General features: G+C 37.3%; 1 protein-coding gene across 1 annotated transcript; it reads left to right on the forward strand.

Moving 5' to 3' along the window:
* The first annotated feature begins 27 nt into the window (after positions 1 to 27).
* On the forward strand, positions 28 to 22,771 carry LOC140146235 (uncharacterized). Its single transcript, XM_072168017.1, has 2 exons — positions 28 to 129; positions 19,623 to 22,771. The coding sequence occupies exon 2, from the start codon at positions 19,627 to 19,629 to the stop codon at positions 21,628 to 21,630; it is 2,004 nt and encodes a 667-aa protein (XP_072024118.1). The 5' UTR covers positions 28 to 129; positions 19,623 to 19,626; the 3' UTR covers positions 21,631 to 22,771.

The raw sequence follows: 22,771 nt of genomic DNA on the forward strand, positions 1-22,771 counted from the left end.
TTTTGGTTCACACACAGTGTAACACAGTAACAGCCATTCTAGTTGCACTTGCTTGAGTGCTTATTTATTGTCAGAAACCGCATTGACACTGCCGCCTCACTATCTCTCAGTTGGCCAAACAGTAAACAGGTAAGCTTAAACATGTTAAATTCACGAATTTAAAATAAATTAAAGTTGTTTTCTTTAAACTTCCGTGGTCGGGGTACGCGCTGGTGAATTGCGATCGCGTAAAAGTGACAAGGGCGCCTAATACGCGCCGACCAGACAACCAATGGGCCGACCAGACAACCAATGGGCCAACCGACTTATTGTCAAGTGCGTTGATCAGCCAATCAGCGTGATTGTTTATCTTGTCTGTGTGTACTCTCGTGTACGCGATACGCATAGGTACGACCACGGAAGTTTAAAGAAAACAACTTTATCATACCGTGGCTTATGCTGGTTTCATACTACCCTGCCGCTTGCCGCTGAGCGGCGTGGCGCACACGTATTGCAGATAAACGGACACAATCAAGGCTTGTCATTGGTTGAAACGCCCTGCCGCAGCGGCAAGCGGCAGGAAAGTATGCTGGAGGCTTTACTCTAGCTTCGAATTTGCCCACGATAGTTACGCATTCGATTCACTCGGTCGGACATCCGGGAATATTGTCCCCTTTGCACAAGCGCGCGCATAGCAACCAGCTCGAGAAAGGGGAACTGCACATGCGCTGCACATGCGCACACTGGTTTTACAAGGCTATTTCCCCTTTGTGACGTCAGCCCGACCAAGAGAATGCTAGAGTGCTTTGCTATGGTTTTTCGGTCGGACAGCGGTGTAGTTTTTTGCACCGGAGGTTATTTATTCTGATAATGTTGACATTTGGATGAAATTTATTTCGATCTTGAGTCAACTGTATCTTTCGAGCAAGATTTGCCTATTTTGGGCAGTCTAAAATTTTGTTGAAGTGTAATTTTAGCAACATTTTTGATGTGATCGGCTGTGTTTACTTGTCAACTTCCATTGCTTTACACGGTGTCATGCTTCAGTGAATCCGACTAGATTTTGAATGCAATGGTCTCTAGCCTAGAATGTGAAGCTATCGGTGGGCAAATTCTTGGCTAGACTTCTCGAGCAAACCGTGGCGGTACAGCCCATTTCATGTGGGCTGTGTACTAATGCCAAACACTTTCGCTGTCGTGAATATGCTCACTTCCCACTCACACTGTGTGTCGGAAAATTCCCGGGACAACATATTGGCAATTGCAGTTATCAGCAACATTCCCTATACTGCATACACACAGCCGCTCTGATTGAAGCGTGACCTCACTAACTAGCACTAGGAGTGGGCTATAGATGGCTCATACTTTGTTTAAATTTCTAAACAGTTTTTTTTTTTTTGTTCTATATAACCTATCTCAGCATGAAATGACAAAATTTTTGGCAGGGGGTCTGACAGGCGGCATAGGAAGCGCAACATGTGACGTACGAGGCTGGCGATGATACAGGGCTAACAGCCCCATTCAAAATACATTTATAGCAAATGGAAAATTAACATACTTGCAGTGGGGTACTTTGTCGTACCCCGACGGTTTTAGAGTAAGATAATTTTGCTTTGACACCACATAACAAATTTAGAATTGTTTGTGACTATTTCATGATTATGTGTTAATCCAATGGCGACCTCAAAATTGGCGATATCGCTTCCATCACCGCCTGGGGTCTGAGAAAAAAGTGTGCAGCACCCTCTTGTGTCACCATACCTTATCTTTGTGGAGGAGTGGATTTGAGTTCAAAATCCTTCATAGTACTCCTTTTCTAGCATATTGCTATGATTTTGGTGTCTAAATATATATGTAAATGAGCTAAAGATACCCAATTTTGAAAGTTTCATGAAAATCGGACATTCCGTTTTCTTTAAAATTGCCATTTAAGCGCCCTCATGCTCAATTTTGACCCAAAATGTCCATTTTTAAGAAAATGCCACATGCAACTTCCAAAATTAGGTACCGTACTTTGAGCTCATTTACATATATTTAGACACCAAAATCATAGCAACATGCCAGAAAAGGACTACTTTGAAGGATTTTGTACTCAAATCCACTCCCTCCACAATGATAAGGTAAGGTGACACAAGAGGGCGCTGCACACTTTTTTCTCGGACACCAGGCCAAAAATTTTGTCATTTCATGTTGAGATAGATTATATAGAACAAAAAAAACTGTTTAGAAATTGAAATAACCAAAAAAGTCATTTTGGCTTCGATTTAGCCCACTGGTACTAGCACTGTGTTAAAGGTGTAGGACATTTTCTTTGTTAAAGGCTTCTAGCCAAAATGAACGTTGACTGTTGACTAGCAAATTTATCAAAGATTCCAAAACTACCGTATTTTCTTTTTTGAAAAAAGTAATTAAAAAAATTGGGCAATATTGTGTTTCGCCACCCGTGACGTCATCAAAAACATTTGACCCCCTAGCTTACTGAATAAATACTGCTCTCTATTATTTCACTTCCGTGCTTGGTCAATCGATAGTATTTGATATGGGTGAACGCATCCGGTGCACACAGAAATAAATAGTATAAAATTCCTTTTAAAAGGGACATGAGGCAACAAAGATGATTCAATACTCCCTATATACTACTCGTGTTTGGCCACCCGTCCCTATACCTTTGTACAGAGGTTTAACACAGAGAGTATAAGGGACGGGTGGCGAAACACGATTAGTATAATAGTGTTTGGGATAGTACCAAGCTCTAAACTTGTCATGTTTCATAATATTATTAAAAGGATTTTAAGCCAAAACAATATAGTGTCGTGGATAGCATCATGCTTATATACTAATCGTGTTTGGCCACCCGACCCTATACCTTTGTACATCGAGGTTTTCTACAGCGAGTATAGGCGACGGGTGGTGAAACACGATTAGTATAATTGTGTCTTGGATATCAAGTTTGAAACTAAAAATAGATGAGCAATATTTTGTCATATTTATTCCGTTTTTAAGACGGACATGAATTAAAAGATTGTTACTATTTCTGATTTTGGATAGTATCAAGCTTTATAATAATCAAATTTTTCGAATTTTATGAACGGAATAAACTGAAAACATTGTATTATATTTAGTTTGAAACTTAAAATAGCTGAGCAATATTCTATCATATTTTGGTTTATTCCGTTTTGTAAGATGGACATCAATTAAATATTGTTACTATTTCTGATCTTGGATAGTATCAAGCTTTATACTAATCGAATTTTTTGAACGGAATAAACTGAAAACATTGTATCATATTTAGTTTGAAACTTAAAATAGATTAGTATAAGCATGATACTATCCACGGCCCTATATACTAATCGTGTTTGGCCACCCGTCCCTATACCTTTGTACAGAGGTTTTATACAGCGAGTATAGGCGACGGGTGGTGAAACACGATTAGTATATAGTGTCTTGGATATCAACAAATTTAATTAGCAACCGCCCGGAGGGTGAGAAAAGGGGATTTCTTTTGGGGGATATTTATACCAGCAAAGAGGGGCTCAATAGTTTTGGGGGAAGAAGGTTAAGCAAGAAGGAAAGAGTGATCTACGGGTGGGGAAAATTCTACACATTTTCGCAGATTTTTTATCACCCGGCTTTTAGTTAGGCAAATAATAGACCTAATCACCTGTGTTTTAGTTGGGCATATACACCTATCATGCTTGAAATAAAACATTTCAAATACTAACAATGTTTAAAACGTGTCTATTTTCGATAACGGAATAAACCAAAATATGACAAAATATTGCTTATCTCTTTTAAGTTTTAAACTAAATATAATACAATGTTTTCAGTTTATTCCGTTCATAGAATTCAAAAATATGGATTAGTATAAAGCTTGATACTATCCAAGATCAGAAATAGTAACAATCTTTAATTGATGTCCGTCTTACAAAACGGAATAAACCAAAATATTACAAAATATTGCTCATCTATTTTAAGTTTCAAACTAAATATAATACAATGTTTTCAGTTTCTTCCGTTCATAAAAGTCGAGCATCATAGGTCTATTATATACCTAACTTAACACGGGTGACTAAAAATCTGCGAAAATGTTTATAATTTTCCCCACCCGTAGATCACTCGTTCCTTCTTGCTTAACCTTCTTCCCCCCAAAACTACCGAGCCCCTCTTTTGCTGGTATAAATATCCCCCAAAAGAAATCCCCTTTTCTCACCCTCCGGGCGGTTGCTAATTAAATTTGTTGATATCCAAGACACTAATACTAATCGTGTTTCACCACCCGTCGCCTATACTCGCTGTATAAAACCTCTGTACAAAGGTATAGGGACGGGTGGCCAAACACGATTAGTATATAGGGCCGTGGATAGTATCATGCTATTATACTAATCGGGAAAAACCTTAAAATAAAATGTTGGTATCAAATTCTGACTTTAATCCGTTTTAAATCTGATCAAGGACAGTTTGTACAAAATGTAGATACTATCCAAGACAATTCGCTGTAGAAGTGACATAATAAATCGGATTGACTACCATAGCAATTATAGATGAATACAATAACTGTATCGGTCTGCGCTAGAAGCAGATTGCACTGCACCTGTGCATGTTAATCATATAATAAATACAATGCCACTCTTTTCAAAGATACTAATCTTACAGGTGCGGCGCGAGTAATCAACATAACATGGTTCAATGCATAGGTACCATGTGAAGGTCGTAGTACAGGGCGATATAGTCCAAAATTGTATTAATCTATTGCTGTGATAGTTAATCGGATTATTACGTCTTTTCTACAGTAGATATATGTAACGGAATAAATCTAAATATCACACAATAAAAAAAATGCTTTAATTTAGTTTCAGTTCAATCTCAATCTATTATTATTCAATATTTATTCGTTGAATGATAAACACTTAAAAACAAACACTAATAATACAGCAATTCCGTCCATACCCTTTTCCCCAATAGATCATTGCCATTAAATATTACGGGTGCTAAAATATCTGCGAAAATGTGTAAAATTTTCCCCACCCGTAGATCACTCTTTTCTTCTTGCTTAAACTTCTTCCCCCCAAAACTACCGAGCCCCTCTTTTGCTGGTATAAATATCCCCCAAAAGAAATCCCCTTTTCTAACCCTCCGGGCGGTTGCTAATTAAATTTGTTGATATCCAAGACACTATATACTAATCGTGTTTCACCACCCGTCGCCTATACTCGCTGTATAAAACCCCTGTACAAAGGTATAGGGACGGGTGGCCAAACACGATTAGTATAATAAGCATGATACTATCCACGGCCCTATATACTAATCGTGTTTGGCCACCCGTCCCTATACCTTTGTACAGAGGTTTTATACAGCGAGTATAGGCGACGGGTGGTGAAACACGATTAGTATATAGTGTCTTGGATATCAACAAATTTAATTAGCAACCGCCCGGAGGGTGAGAAAAGGGGATTTCTTTGGGGATATTATACCAGCAAAAGAGGGGCTCGGTAGTTTTGGGGGGAAGAAGGTTAAAGAAGGAAAGAGTGATCTACGGGTGGTGAAAATTCTTCACATTTTCGCAGATTTTTAATCACCCTTGTTTTAGTTAGGCATAATAGACCTATCATGCTTGAAATAAAACATTTTTAAATACTAACAATGTTTAAAACGTGTCTATTTTCGATAATGGAATAAACCAAAACATGACATAATATTGCTCATCTATTTTAAGTTTCAAACTAAATATAATACAATGTTTTCAGTTTATTCCGTTCATAAAATTCGGAAATTTGGATAAAGCTTGATACTATCCAAGATCAGAAATAGTAACAATCTTTAATTAATAGGGCCGTGGATAGTATCATGCTTATATACTAATCGTGTTTGGCCACCCGTCCCTATACCTTTGTACAGAGGTTTTATACAGCAAGTATATGCGACGGGTGGTGAAACACGATTAGTATATAGTGTCTTGGATATCAACAAATTTAATTAGTAACCGCCCGGAGGGTGAGAAAAGGGGATTTCTTTTGGGGATATTTATACCAGCAAAAGAGGGGCTCTGTAGTTTTTTGGGAAAGAATGTTAAGCAAGAAGGAAAGAGTGATCTACGGGTGGGGAAAATTCTACACCTTTTCGCAGATTTTTAATTACCTGTGTTTTAGTTAGGCATATAGACCTATCATGCTTGAAATAAAACATTTTAAATACTTACAATATTTAAAAAGTGTCTATTTTCGATAACGGAATAAACCTCAATATGACAAAATGTCATATACCTATTTTAAAAATATTAAAACATTTAAATACATTTTAAAATAAATTTCTGACTTTTTAATCCGTTTTAAATCTGATCAAAAATATTTTGTATAAATCTTGATACTATCCAAGACAATATATGCAACGGAATAAATCTAAATATTACACAATGCAGCTTTAATCTAGTTTAAGTTTCAAAATAGATATATTTTGACTTTAATCCGTTAAAAAATAAAACAATTCGGTTAGTATGAAGCTTGAAACTTTCCAAGACACTATATATACTAATCGTGTTTCGCCACCCGTCGCCTATACTCCTCGTATAAAACCTCTGTACAAAGGTATAGGGACGGGTGGCCAAACACGATTAGTATTTAGTGTCTTGGATAGCATGATGCTTATATACTAATCGTGTTTGGCCACCCGTCCCTATACCATTGTACAGAGGTTTTCTACAACGAGTATAGGCGACGGGTGGTAAAACACGATTAGTATTAAAGAGACTAATGAATCATCTTGGTCGCTACCGGTACTTGTCAGTTTTAAGAGGAATTTTATTTCTGACATTCATTCGAGGTCATGAATCATTTTGGTCGCTAGGCCTACTTGTCCTTTTTAAGAGGAATTTTATTTCTGACATTCATTCGAGGTCATTTAAGATGATTTTATGTTATTACTTTTTTTTTTTTTTTTAGGGGGTCAAATTTATTGATGACGTCATCGGGTGGTGAAACACGATATTGCCAAAAATTGTGCTGCTACTGATTTTGTGAGACTATGTCAGATTATAAGCTGCCAAACTTGCATGAAAATTCAATGGAGTTTTCTCCTCTCCTCTGACTGTGCGAGTTGCCTTCTTTCAAACAGCGCCACAGGTGAACCGTTGAAGCTACACACTTCAAACATTGATGGTTGTCTTCAGTATTTTATATCCCTTTCTCTGCTGGCCAAAATTGAATTTCGTTGGATAGGCCTACTGCCTTCAATATGCTGCTGGCCCCCTTTTACCGAAAGCTACTTTTTCACTTTCTGCACAGATATTCACCATCAGTTAGAGCTAGTTAGCAGTGAAGTACTTAACCAATTATTGATTTTTTCACTGATGATTGGTCAGCGCTGTTGTCATGGTTGGGTCTGTCAATATCAGTTATTGATTGATGTTAGTTTAAGGACTGTTAACTATGATTAGGCCTTAAAGGGTCACGGTGTTGTCCTATGTGGGCTGTAAGTGCAATATGAACATAGAAATTACTGCATGATTGGTTCATTGGTTATTTTTTCCATACAGCTCCATACTCCGTTGATGAGCGACGGGCGATTGGTATTTCACCGAACGCAAGAAAAGGAGTCCTATCTAATTGGCTAGAAATCGATCGCTTATCATCGCTAGATCGCTCAGCGGTAAAGTACAAACTCAAAATGTATTCAATTATATTGAAATCAATACTCTATTATTGACACAGACAAAGAAAGTATATGCATTGTGTTATAGACCATGATGATTGAATATTCTAAGCACCTGGATCTTAGGTGAATGGGCTAAATGTGTTCATTTTATATAATTGTAAATTCTCAAAATTAAATATATCACAATTTTTATTTACGATTTAAAAATCGTTACTTATAAAATGCAGTAAAATATATCCACATCAAACAGCAATGGCCGCTAATTAGTGTATTTAATTTCAAGGTAGTGTATTAAAAACAAAACCTGGGTTTTACCTGAAAACAAATCGAATTTTCTTGTAATAGCAACATCATATGGGGTACTAGAGCTGTAGAGCATACGCAAATTTTAATGTGTAGAATAGAAACTTGGTGGTATCTCATATGATAGTCGTATGGTGTAAATGGTATGCTTAGCCTGAGTCGCTCGTCCTATCTCGAACAATCGCCATGCGTAGCTATTGAAAAACGAGAGGATTCGCCGTACTATCGCGGCAATTTTTGATACAAAGATATAGGGATGATGACGCTGTGTCCTGTTAATGAATTCTGCTTCATACGCATTCCAATATAGAAATTATAATTGAACTGGGTACCACATTTTACACGTAAAAGTGCTATTAAAAGCCCATAGCACAGCAATGAACTATTGGGAAACCACAGAACAACGCATCTAATTCAGCTCAAATTCCCATCAGCCAGCCATGAGGCATGATGAATATGAAATTGACCCCTTTTCTTGGCTCATATGCATGCAATGCATGATGGGGTTTTTTGTGATGTTGTCCTCACTTGCTTCTGAATGCTAGATATAGTGGTTTAAATATTAAATGTGACCGTTCACGGCGAATGAGCCGTAAATTCCTCTACCGGTCAATTTTGTTTTATTTCATGTTTAAAAAATAAACATCATAACCTTAAAAATGGTATATCATTTGACTTCAAGCGATATCCAGAAGCGGGGTTAGGCTAATGAAAGTCGATTCCCAGTTTCCCGTTACCCTACTCCGCTCAAAACAATTTGCTGGCCAAATATTTCATTATTTTGAATAAAATGTTGATTTCTAACAAACTTTAACATACAAATAAATAATTGTGGTTTTAAATATATCATAAATCTATTTATGTTGATTTTCAGGGATTTTCTTTGCAGTAGGAGCATGGTATATGGTTAATAATGAATTATTAATGAATGCCTACTCAATTGTCTGTCCCGCACTTTTTTATCTGCTCTGATCTCATCCCGTAAAAAATATTGTGAAACTTTTGATAATAGTTGTAGAATCACCTTCATGTGGTTGTACACTACATCTGTAAACTACAAACTGTGATTTATCACATGTATACATGGGTAGTTATTGGTTTACACCTGTAACAGATGCAATAATGAAATGGTATAAAATAATGAATAATGAATAATGAAATGGTCACCTACACAGTCATGAAAAATAATGTAACGGGAAACTGGGAATTGACTTTCATTAGCCTTATGGTTTGTTAAACTTTGCTCCTTCAACAAAATTATAGCTTTTTTCGTTTCTACGTGTGTCTCTTTTTTGTCTCGCCTGATAAGGCAGGAGACTATATAATCACTTTTCCGTATGTGTGTGTGTAGGGGTGTGTGGGGGTGTGTGTGTATGTGAGGAATTTGGTTAAAGTTTTGGTTAAAGTTTGCCTTCCGCCTATTTTCTTGGAGACTAGGAGTCGCACGTTCCTCAAACTTGGTGGGTGGGTGCATCTTGACCCGAGACAGAACCGGTTTGTATTGGTTAGTGGGTCAAGGTCACTGAGGTCATCTAGGGGTCATCTGAGGCCAAATTAGTAAAAACTGTCGTATGGGCATGAAATTTGGTGGGTGCAGTCAACATTTAAAGCTAAATTTTTGGAAGGTCATTTCAAGGTCACCAGGGGTCATCTGAGGTCAAATTAGTAAAACTGTCGTATGGGCATGAAACTTGGTGGGTACAGTCAACATTTAAAGCCAAATTTTTGGAAGGTCATTTCGAGGTCACCAGGGTCATCTGAGGTCAAATTAGTAAAAACTGTTGGATGGGCATGAAACTTGGTGGGTACAGTCAACATTTAAAGCCAAATTTTTGGAAGGTCATTCCAAGGTCACCAGGGGTCATCTGAGGTCAAATTAGTAAAACTGTCGTATGGGCATGAAACTTGGTGGGTACAGTCAACATTTAAAGCCAAATTTTTGGAAGGTCAAATCGAGGTCACCAGAGGTCATCTGAGGGCAAATTAGTAAAAACTGTTGGATGGGCATGAAACTTGGTAGGTACAGTCAACATTTAAAGCCAAATTTTGGAAGGTCATTTCGAGGTCACAAGGGGTCATCTGAGGTCAAATTAGTCAAAACTGTCGGATGGGCATGACACTTGGTGGGTACAGTCAACATTTAAAGCCAAATTTTCGGAAGGTCATTTCGAGTCCACCAGGGGTCATCTGAGGTCAAATTAGTAAAAACTAATGCATGGGCATTTAACTTGGCGGGTACAGTCACCATCAACCAGATAATCATGCCCAGCCGATAACCGCCAAATTCATTTACCTCTACCAAAAGTAATCGCAAAAGCAGGCGGTCACGAAAGCAGGCGAGACTCGTGGTTCGAGAACCGCCTTGTCCACATTGCTGGCAATAAATATCAAACAGTCATAATTGGCGGTCATTTCAAATCATCCCCAAGTCAACAAGGTTTAAGAAAGTTCTCTCATTGTTAATTGTTGGTTATGCACAACGGGCTGCAACATCCTTGTTCTATTGTGTCTAATTATTAGAGCACTGACATATTGGAAAAAGTTGCCAATCAATATTCATGAGAGTGTACATTTAACATCCTGTTTTCGAAATTGGGTGACTTGTGCTTGGCAGGTGCGAAATACATCTGACTGGGCTCTTTAATTACGTAACGCACAGCGGCATTGATGTCATCGAATGGCTGCTTAGTGCTGTTATGTGTTAAAGGGCAGGTCTATAGCAAAAACAACATCATATCATTGGCAAGCTAATATTATGAGGACAATGAAAATGACTCCTTTTTTGAGAAAATAAGACGTTTAAAATTGATATTCCGCAAAAACCAACTTAAGCGGTGAGTTCCTTCGAACGAGACAGATTTGGCCTAGAAAACCGGTGACGTCATGAAATGAGATGTGCCCGCTGTGAGAAAAGGGGCTATAAACGCTCTCAATGGACAGAACGTATACTGTTGCTGTTCACAGAAAAAATTCCAAATTAAGTATTACAAATTTCATGGTTTTTATTACATATGGATAAAATCAGCCGCTTCTTTTTTATATACCGGTATTAGACAATTGTGATATTACAATTCATATGTATATCAATATCATGAGAAATATTAGGCCTACAAAATAAATACATAATTTGAGCTTAGAATTTCATCTGAGACTAGCATATAAACCGTGTTAGTCAACAAACTCATGTATCTGATTCCCTGTATATTGCAATGCTATAGTTTCAGTTGGATGAAATATTACAAAGCAAACGTATAGTAACAATATTACTGTGTGGGCTTTGTTCCCGAAAGAGAACAATAGCGTGCATATTGTTATGTAGCATTGTTATGGTAAGTTATAGTACAACTCATTGTTGCTAATGTCAAACTTGTCAAAGTGATTGTGATTGTATGATGAGAGCACGATAAAGTGTCCGCTTCATTTATCTACGTCATCAGTCAAACGGGGGAGAACATGTACGCTTCAAACGGGGGAAGAACATGTACGAGGCTGAGCTTTACCCACACAATTTCTTCTTTTTCAGGAGAAATACACACAAAAAAATTGCAACAAGTGTCAACTTGTAATGTAATAATTATTCTCTTCAAATAGAGATAAACTTGTTTTTGCTATAGACCTGACCTTTAAGGTTATATATAATAATTATTATTACATTTATTTTCCTTTCTTTTCTTTCTCTGTACTTATTCTTTACTAGGCCTACACTCCCTCGCTCTCCTTTTCCCTTCTTCCCCCTCTTTCTTTCTTTTTGTCCTCTCTCACTCTTCCTGTCATTCCAATAATATGTCCTTATCTTTCTATTATGTTATTTCTTTCTCTTCATTTTCCTCTTTCTCCCTTCCTGTAGACCCCCCCTCATTCTCCATATCCCTCCTACCCTCTTCCTCCCTCATCCCCTCGCAAGACTTCTCACAGGGAGATGCTGCCCCTCCCCCACCCCCTTTGGGTACGCCGATATTTCTATGCCAATCTCCTTAAAATAAACATTTGTGAAAAAAAACCTTTATAGGCCTATACTTATACTTGTATACATGTACGCAGTGATTACCATTATAGAGTACTATAAGAATGTGCACCCGGCAGCCTTCACATTCTGATATGTAATCGATCAGCTGGAGCATTCAAAAAAGATTATATCGACAACTTAAGCCTCCTTTATAGACTTCAGGCCCGCACAAGCGCACATTTGGGATACGTGGGTACAATGGTACCACTTTACACATGACTGCCCTTACACATGACTGTATTGTGGTCACTTTATTTATACTCGCCTTTTGTGTAAAGCGTTACTGCGTTAATATTATGCCGGATCAGTGACCAATTTAATGGCGGAACCCCTTTGTTCGAAACAATGGTACCACTTTTATGAATAGCCTGTGGCAATTTCTAATCGGCATCAAAGGAACAAAGCATTACATCATCTATTGCTACTCTACGACTATTGAAAGCTCTATAGGTTATGCATACCTATACAAAATACAATGCCTGGTAACCCACCACTTGAACAGGATTTAGCCAAAGCAAACAAAGGCCAGAGCTATTAAAAGTTCTATAGCCATCTAAGGTAGAAGCTTATTATCCACTTCAACAATAGGATTATTGATTAGTGTTTGACTATAAAAATGAGATACAAGTCGGGCCAGCTTAAAGCAGTATACAGACTTTTTATTGTACGTACAATATTGTATGTACAATATGTACGTTATTTAATCTATTGCCATTCTATTTCCAGTAATGTTTAAGTTCTAACGAATGTTTGATGACGTAAAATCGATAATATATTTCTGCTAGATATTGTATGTAACATATTATCGATTTTTCGTCATCAAACATTCGTTAGAACTTAAACATTACTGGAAATAGAATGGCAATAGATTAAATAACGTACATACAGTACATACAATATTGTACGTACAATACTCGGAGTCTGAAGCGCGCTTTAGTTACCGATGAATACGACCTTCTTACACATTTTACACCGTAACTCCGAATACAATTTAGGGAATTTACGGCTCATTCGTGCTGCCGGGTCACAAATATAAATTTATTTGTTACCATGAAATCAAACAAAATTTTTGATAGCTGGTAATTAATAATATGTTTAATTAAATTTGTTATTGATTAAGGGATGGGGTACGAGCGTTTGGACAGTATTTATTGTGGGACATAAAAGCACATCAGACATATCGAATTGCATTATGAATACGAAGAATGTCCTTCTGATATCAAATAATTTTGATATTTTGAAATTCGCAATGTAATACACATTTTATGGCAAATGATTAAAATTGATATTTTGATATTTAACAGTACTCGAAGTAAACTTTATAAATCTGATGATATGTACTTAAAGTGTATGTAGGTGGGATGAAAAGCCGACAATCGATTGAAAATTTTGACCTTTCGTATTGAAGATACTTTCGTATTCCCAAAACACCAAAAAAAAATTAGGTCAAAATTTTCAATTGATCATCGGCTTTTCTTCCCAGCTACATACACTTTAAGAATATATCTTTAGATTTATAAAATTTACTTCGAAGACTGTTATATATCAAAAATGTGACAAATATCAAATTTTAATTATTTGATATCGGAAAGACATTCCTCGTATTTAGAATGTAATTCGATATGTCTGATGTGCTCCCATGTCACATAAAAAATACTGTTGAAATGCTTAAAATGCTCATTCCAGATCCCTTAACTGAATTAATAAACCCTAATTCCATATTTGAAAAATGTGATCCCCAATCCCGGGTCCCCAATATTTTACTTACATGTACTATTCAGCAGAGTATGGTTTCCAGTATGTCAATTTCAACTGAACATTCACATTGTACATTCCAAGTGTTTATCTTAATATCTTTGTAGGCTTGCATGATACCAGGTCTGACTGAATCCATAGGCATACATATACCCCCAGGTACATACCATGTTGCTACGTAGTAAGTACATAGCAGGTGCGTCGCAAGCGGGGCACCTGGGGCACCTATGGGCACCCCACTTTTTTACAAAGAAAAATGATGAGAGGAGAGAAGAGAAAAGAGGGAAGAGGATCAGAGAAATAGTTACATTGCACCCATTTTTAAAAAGCTAGGAGTCATTTAGGGATTCAATCATGTTTCACCGTTGTTCATCACCGTTTTTAACAACGATGCGGCCTCGTCGTCTGCGAGGTTTACTTCGCGAGGACAGCTTTAGCTGCCCGAACGAAGTAAACCACGCAGACGCGCCGGACACATGTTGTTAAACGGTGATGAACAACGGTGAAACATGATTGAATCCCTTTCAACAACGAAAAGAAGCTAAAGATCGTATAATTCACAGATTATTTCACGAGGAATGTCAGTTAACCATTGCCACTCAGCCTTACAAAAACTTCGACGATTTCCAAACATGACGAATTTTACGCACTCTCGCGTAACACGTAGTCTCGCTCGCGTTCGCGTATACGCTATAGTAAAAGTGTGAATTCATCACGGATTAACAACGGTTGGCTCCAAAGAGCTTTTAAATAGAAATAGAGTCGCAATAGATTATATAATCTTTTGTTCGTTTGATGCCGATTAGAAGTTGCGACAGGCTATTCATAAAAGTGGTACCATTGTTTCGAATAAAGGGTTCCGCCATTAAATTGGTCACTGATCCGGCATCATATTAACGCTCTACACAACAGGCGAGTATCAATAAGTGACCACACTACAGTCATGTGTAAGGGCAGTCATGTGTAAAGTGGTACCATTGTACTCATGTATCCCAAATGTGTGCTTGTGTGGGTCTGAAGACTATAAGGAGGCTTTAGCTGTCGATGCAATCATCTTTACCACCCACCTGACGATAGGTGTTTCATTTAAATAAATCGAATCCTCTTGGTGATCGATTACACATTAGAATGTATGAAGGCTGCCATGTCCAGTCCATATATCTATATTACACTATAATGGTAATCGCTATACATGTAAGTATAAGTATAGGCCTATAAAGGTTGTTTTTAAGAAATTTCCATTTAATTTTATTTAAGGAGATTGGTATAGAAATAGTGGCGTACCCAAAGAGGGGAGGGGTTGGGGAGGGCAGATTCACCTCTGGAGGGGAGGAGGGATATGGAGAATGAGAGAGGGCTGGAGGAAGGAGAAATAAAAAGATATAATAAAGACAAGTAGATAAATAGAAATATAAGGAAAATGATGGGAATGAGAGAGGGAGGGTGAGAGGGGACAATGAGAGCGAGGGAGTGATAAAATGTAGGCCTGGGAAAGAATAAGTACAGAGAAGGGAAAAGAAAGGAATGATGAATACATTTAATAATAATTATTAGGCCTAAATAATAACTAAACACATAACAGCACTGGGCAGCCATTCGACTATGTCAATGCCTTTATTCGTTACGTAATTAAAACGCCCAGTCAGATGTATTTCACACCTACCAAACACAACTCACCCAATTTCGCAAACTGGACGTTGAATGTACACTCTCATGAATATTGATTGGCAACATTTTCCAATATGTCAGCGCTCTAATCGGAAACAATAGAACAATAGACCCTGCAGAGCGTTGGTTGGCTCCTGTACAAAGGTATAAGAGGAGTTGTTGAATTAAATTTTAATTATATGTTAAATACAAAAACCGATTTAACTACCAGGCTCTATTTGAAAAAAAAAAATGTAACTATTTTTCTTCTCCTGGTTCATTAGATAATCACAGGACCAGAAGCTGCTTTTCCCAAATGTGTGGCTCCTGGTCCAGATCTGCTTATTTCGAGGCTTGGGGTTGGGGGGTTGGACTTCAATATGAAATAGATATAGGTGTAGGGCTAGCACTTTCGCAGTAAGGTGCTTCGGTGAGAGCAAAATGTAAAAAATATGGGGTCAATGGGTGAGAGCATGATTTTTGGCATTCAGTGAGAGCAAAATGTAAAAAATATGGGGTCATTGGGTGAGAACATGACCTTTTTTTTTAATGGAACCCTTTGGGTGAGAGCCGAAACAGTGCCCAAAAAACCTTGAACATCAAATTTTTAGTTCTAAATGGCTTCAAATTTCTTAGTTTTTTCAAAATAAGTAACAAAATCAGTGATAAATGAAATTTTCTGTACAAATTGAAAAATAAGGGTATTTGGGTGATAGATCAAATGGAAAAATAAGGGGTCTTCGGGTGACAGAGCATGTGTTTGTAAAAAATATGGGGTCTTTGAGTGACAGCGACGCTGAAAAAGGGGGTCTTAACAGCCCTACATACGCGTCACCTCCAAAGTGGGAGTGCCCCCTGGGCTCCGTGCTCACATTGATCCATGCTTTAATGCGAGTCTCAAGTTTTTATATAAAGTGTCAGTGGACCTGTGTGACATTTAAAATTTTGCAAATTGAGTTTGGGCCCCCCTTTTATTTTTTAAAAGCAATGATTTAAATATAGTGTAAAAATGATGCACCAAATGGCTTCAAATGGACGTTCATCCCTGCGTAGTCGATAAACAAGTGGCTAGCCATTTTTGCTTCTGGCCATGTGTTTTGAACTCGCCACCCTTAGCGTTACATCACAAAATATTATGAATTTTAACACCAATCAAGTTTCAAATTAGAATATCTCCACAACTATCAACCCTAAACTAGCAAAAGTATACATTTTTGGAAAGCTGAAGGCAAAAGCAATTTAAATATACACATTTCAACTCATTGTACAGGGTGACCTTGAAGTTATACAGGGTGGAATAAAAAAAATCAAAATAAAAAATGGGTCACTTAATGCATTGCTGATATTACTAACTTGCAGTTATAAACTGAAAGTAAACAACATTGATTTGGTTAGAGGTTAGGGGGAGCCTACTGACTTTGGAAGAAAAAAATCACAGCTGTTTGATAATCTCGGAATACAGGGTGTCCCAAAATATGTTCAAATAGTTTATAACAATTCAACATATTTTGAACTGAAACATTTTACCCCTAACCCATACACAAAAAGTAAGTCCATATTTAGAGTCCTCATCAAATTTCCTCTCAGAAAATGTAAACTTTGACTATGATAGGATAAAGTGGGTAATGGTGAATCCAACGGACCAGGACACAAAACACATCAAGGATTAATAAATGATACAAGAGGATACCTTGAATATGAACAACAGAAAAGAAAACGAGCAAGGTACGCCAACTTGATGTGGGGAAACATGTAAAATACAGACTAGACAATATGCAGAGGGGGGGGCAAAACCAGCAAATGTAGGCATGGGAAGTAGGCAAAGTTCGATAGCCAAAAATTACCAGTTCCAAGGCTCACAAAAGTGCTAAACCTGCAAAAACAAACAAGGATCAATGATGTAAATCACTGTGCACACTCGGTAAACCAAACAACCAATGTAGGTACCAAAACAGGCAAAGTTCGATGGCCAAAAATTGCCAATTTCAGAGCAAAACAGTACAAAATAACCTGGAGCAGACAAACAAAACCAAACAGACAAAAAGCAACCGACGTTTCGAGCAGATAAACTGCTCTTCTTCAGGGACAGACAACAAAATATAAAAGCAAACAACGAAAACTACATGCTGTAGTTTAAAAACAAATTCAAGTCAAAAACTGAAGCCAAGTTCAAATAGAACTCAGTAGCAAACAAGATAAGCTCAGAGCAAAATAAGCATGTCTTACTTCAATGAAACTACAGTTATAAAAGTTAGCATTTTATAGACTAAACCAATCATAAAGAGTTAAAAATGATTAAAAACAATTAGCAGAATTAATAATCTTTCAAAAGAGCTCTTAACCATGTCTGTAGCCCATATGGATGCAAAGATATGATCAGTGGCAACGCGCACACACAAAATCTTTATTTCCCATAGACTTTGCACATACCGCCACCGCCTCATCCGCCACCGCCTCATCCACCACCTTGGTCATTCTGAACTCAAACAACTCTAACTCCACTATCTTAGCTGATAAACAATTCTCCTTTGGAGGTCTGTTAGGGCACTCATTTAGCTACAAAATGACACCAAACACACTTCAATATCTTTTGTTTAAGCAGAGATATAACAATTTGAACAAGTCTCGATTTGGAAAAGCGTAACAAAACCACCATTTTTGGGTGGCGAGTTTAAAATGCGTGGCCTTCTGCTTTCGACATTAGCCAATTTAGGCCCTATGTTTAACACAATTTATAGGCCTACAATAATAGGGAAAACTTGTCCACGAAAAACTTCGTACGTGTGGACCAATTATCTTACAATTTTTCGGTTTTTTTTCAAACTAAAATTTTTCACACCAATATAGTGCCAGTATGGTGCACCAAATCGCTTCAATTAGGTCTTCATTTTGCACAAGTTTCTTACTTCTGAGGGGATCCCCCCTCAGACACCTGCGTAGTGGATAAACAAGTGTCCATTCACTACGTCTCGTCCAATATTCTAAAACTCATAGCTTGACCAATAAAATGGGCTCAGTCGATCCAATTTTATATCAAACTTGGTCACAAGCACCACTGTCCAAGATGTAACAAGACCAGATCCGGGTCAAAGGTCACACAAGGGTCAAAAAGGTGATTTCAGCTTAAAATGCTACTCTTTCCACAAATTTCATGGCTCAGAGTTGGGACTTGCACACATGCATTGCCCTTCGTAGGTACACAAAATTTGCTCTCCGATTTGGGATCAAATGTCATTTAGGGGTCACTTCTGGTCATTTATGAAATACCTTCAAAATGCTACTTATCGCACAAATTATGTAGTACAGAGTTGGTACTTACACATGCATTGACCTTAACAGGTGCATGAAAGTTTTTCTCCGATTTGGGGTCAAAGGTCATTAAGGGGTCATTTCCGGTTATTAAGGGGTCATTTCCGGTTATTAAAAATCTTCAAAAATTCATATCTACTACATGTAACATAGTACGCTGATGCCACTTGCACAGAAATAATCCTTATGACATCTTAAATATATTAAAAATATTTATGACCCCACAGGTCAAAGTTTAGGGGTCAAAGGTCAAATTTTTAATATTGGACCAATTGAGCTCAAATTGGAAAGGAATGATCCATATGACATTCTAAACATGTTAAAGATGTTTATGACCCCGAAGGACAAAGTTTAGGGGTCAAAGGTCACATTTTAAAATTGGTACAATCGAGCTCAAATTGGATAGGGGTGATCCTTTATATGAAATTCTAAACATGGGAAACATGTTTATGACCATGAAGGTCAAAGTTTAGGGGTCATTTTGTCAAAGGTCAGTAAGGGGTCATATCTGCTTAACGGTTACGGCTAGGTTCAGATCTATAGCTAGATCTAGTTGTGCTTGTAATCCCAGCAGGAGTCTGAAGGTATTATTGATAACAAGATCCATTTAAGGGGGCTGTCAATTTTTTTTTGGAATGGTGGGTCATGAATATTACGATCAACATTTTAATACGCATTAAATAATTTGTCTTGATTCTGTATAGGCGCAAGGGGGGTCATTAAATTTTAGACCCAAGATAGGGGGTCATAAAAAATTGACTCCGGTAACCGACATATTCATGACCCCCCTTCCGAAGAAAATGACATCCCCCCTAACATGCGAAAATTATATTTCCTGGGGATATATCGACCTCAACCTTAACTTTTATGTAGGGTTAGTGGGTCACCATGTCCCTTTTTAAGTAGCTTCATATCCATGCAATTATTTCTAAAACAATTCCTTTTACTGATTAATATCTTTTCATTATCTTGTCAGAGCCATGAAGAATGGACTCCAATTTCAGCATTTACGAGGCAGGACATATCAAGTACAGATTGAGTCAAATTATGCAAACAGTTTTCAACCATACAAATGTATCTACTGCGGACGATTTTACAGTAATTTCACATATTATGTGAAACATGGGATAAGACATAGAGCAAGATTAAACAGGTACTGGTACAGAGCACAGACTATACATAAAAGGATTTCTTCAGTGAAACCATACCAATGTAAATATTGCAACAGGTGTTTCTCCTACCCAAGTGCACAAACTATACATGAAAGAATTCACACCAAAGAGAAGCCATACCAATGTAACTATTGTGAAAAGAGTTTCTCACGGGCTGGAGACAAGACTGTACATGAAAGGATCCATACCAAAGAGAAGCCATACCAATGTAAATATTGTAAAAAGAGTTTCTCACAGGCAAGTAGCCAGATTGTACATGAAAGGATTCACACTAAAGAGACACCATACCAATGTAAATATTGTGAAAAGAGTTTCTCAACTTCAAGTCACAAGACTGTACATGAGCGGAGTCACACCAAAGAGAGACCATACAAATGTAAATATTGTGAAAAGAGTTTCTTGATTTCAAGTAACAAGACTGCACATGAAAGGAGTCACAGCAAAGAGAGACCATACCAATGTAACTATTGTGAAAAGAGTTTTTCACAGACCGGAAACAAGACTATGCATGAAAGGATCCATACAAAAGAAAAGCCATACCAATGTAAATATTGTGAAAAGAGTTTCTCACAGGCAGGTCAAAAGACTATACATGAAAGGATTCACACCAAAGAGAAGCCATACCAATGTAAATACTGTGAAAAGAGTTTCTCACGTGCAAGTAACCAGATTATACATGAAAGGAGGATTCACACTAAAGAGACACCATACCAATGTAAATATTGTGAAAAGAGTTTCTCAACTTCAAGTCAAAGGACTGTACATGAAATGAGTCACACCAAAGAGAGACCATACCAATGTAACTATTGTGAAAAGAGTTTCTTACAGGCAGGTCACAAGACTGTGCATGAAAGAATTCACACTAAAGAGACACCATATCAATGTAAATATTGTGAAAAGAGTTTCTCAACTTCAAGTCCCAAGACTGTACATGAGCGGAGTCACACCAAAGAGACACCATACCAATGTAAATATTGTGAAAAGACTTTCTCACAGGCAGGTCACAAGACTGTGCATGAAAGAATTCACACTAAAGAGACACCATATCAATGTAAATATTGTGAAAAGAGTTTCTCAACTTCAAGTCCCAAGACTGTACATGAGCGGAGTCACACCAAAGAGACACCATACCAATGTAAATATTGTGAAAAGAGTTTCTCAACTTCAAGTTACAAGACTGTACATGAGCGGAGTCACACCAAAGAGACACCATACCAATGTAAATATTGTGAAAAGAGTTTCTCAACTTCAAGTTACAAGACTGTACATGAGCGGAGTCACACCAAAGAGAGACCATACAAATGTAAATATTGTGAAAAGAGTTTCTCACAGGCTGGAGAAAAGACTGTACATGAAAGAATTCACACCAAAGAGAAACCATACCAATGTAAATATTATTGTGAAAAGAGTTTCTCACAGGCAGGTAAAAAGACTATACATGAAAGGATTCACACCAAAGAGAAGCCATACCAATGTAACTATTGTGAAAAGAGTTTCTTAACTTCAAGTCACAAGACTGTACATGAAAGGAGTCACACCAAAGAGAGACCATACCAATGTAAATATTGTGAACAAAGTTTCTCACAGGCATGTCACAAGACTACACATGAAAGGATCCATACAAAAGAGAAGCCATACCAATGTAAATATTGTGAAAAGACTTTCTCACAGGCATGTCACAAGAATAGACATGAAAGGACTCACACCAAAGAGAAACCATACCAATGTAAATATTGTGAAAAGTGTTTCTCAACTTCAAGTAACAAGACTGTACATGAGCGGAGTCACACCAAAGAGACCATACCAATGTAAATATTGTGAAAAGAGTTTCTCAACTTCAAGTCAAAGGACTGTACATGAAAGTATTCACACCAAAGAGAAACCATAGCAATGTCACACCAAAGAAAAACCATAGCAATGTATATTTTGTGAAAAGAGTTTCTCGGATTCAGTTAACAAGATTGTACATGAATGGATTTGCACTAAAGAGAACCCTTAAATACCAATGTATAATGTAACATGAAAGGTTTCATACCAAAGAGAAACCTTATCAATGTAAATATTGTGAAAAGAGTTTCTCAACTTCAAGTCAAAGGACTGTACATGAAATGAGTCACACCAAAGAGAGACCATACCAATGTAACTATTGTGAAAAGAGTTTTTTACGGGCCGGAAACAAGACTGTACATGAAAGAAAGGATTCACACCAAAGAGAAACCATATCAATGTAAATATTGTGAAAAGAGTTTCTCAACTTCAGGTCACAAAACTGTACATGAGCGGAGTCACACCAAAGAGAGACCATACCAATGTAAATATTGTGAAAAGACTTTCTCACAGGCATGTCACAAGAATAGACATGAAAGGACTCACACCAAAGAGAAACCATACCAATGTAAATATTGTGAAAAGTTTTTCTCAACTTCAAGTAACAAGACTGTACATGAGCGGAGTCACACCAAAGAGAGACATACCAATGTAAATATTGTGAAAAGAGTTTCTCAACTTCAAGTCAAAGGACTGTACATGAAAGTATTCACACCAAAGAGAAACCATAGCAATGTCACACCAAAGAAAAACCATAGCAATGTATATTTTGTGAAAAGAGTTTCTCGGATTCAGTTTAATAACAAGATTGTACATGAATGGATTTACACTAAAGAGAACCCTTAAGGTAATACACTATTTTAAAGTGTTGCGATTTGGTAGTTCACAACATCTTGCAAATGGTAATGAGCTTTGGGACAAATTGCATTGCTCATTTCCTTGCGAGCGTGTAGAAGAATTCAAATATCACAGAAATACTTTTGTAGGTCCTGTGGTTCTTGAGTTATGTTGTAAAGAGGGCTGAAACAACAACACTTTTGTAAAATGTACATAACTCATTAACAACAATAAATTAAGCAGGTTTTCAAAGTATATGATTTGTAGAATGAACTTTTGCAAAACATCA

The sequence above is a fragment of the Amphiura filiformis genome, chromosome 2 (genome assembly GCF_039555335.1).
Source record: "Amphiura filiformis chromosome 2, Afil_fr2py, whole genome shotgun sequence".
NCBI lineage: Eukaryota > Metazoa > Echinodermata > Ophiuroidea > Amphilepidida > Amphiuridae > Amphiura > Amphiura filiformis.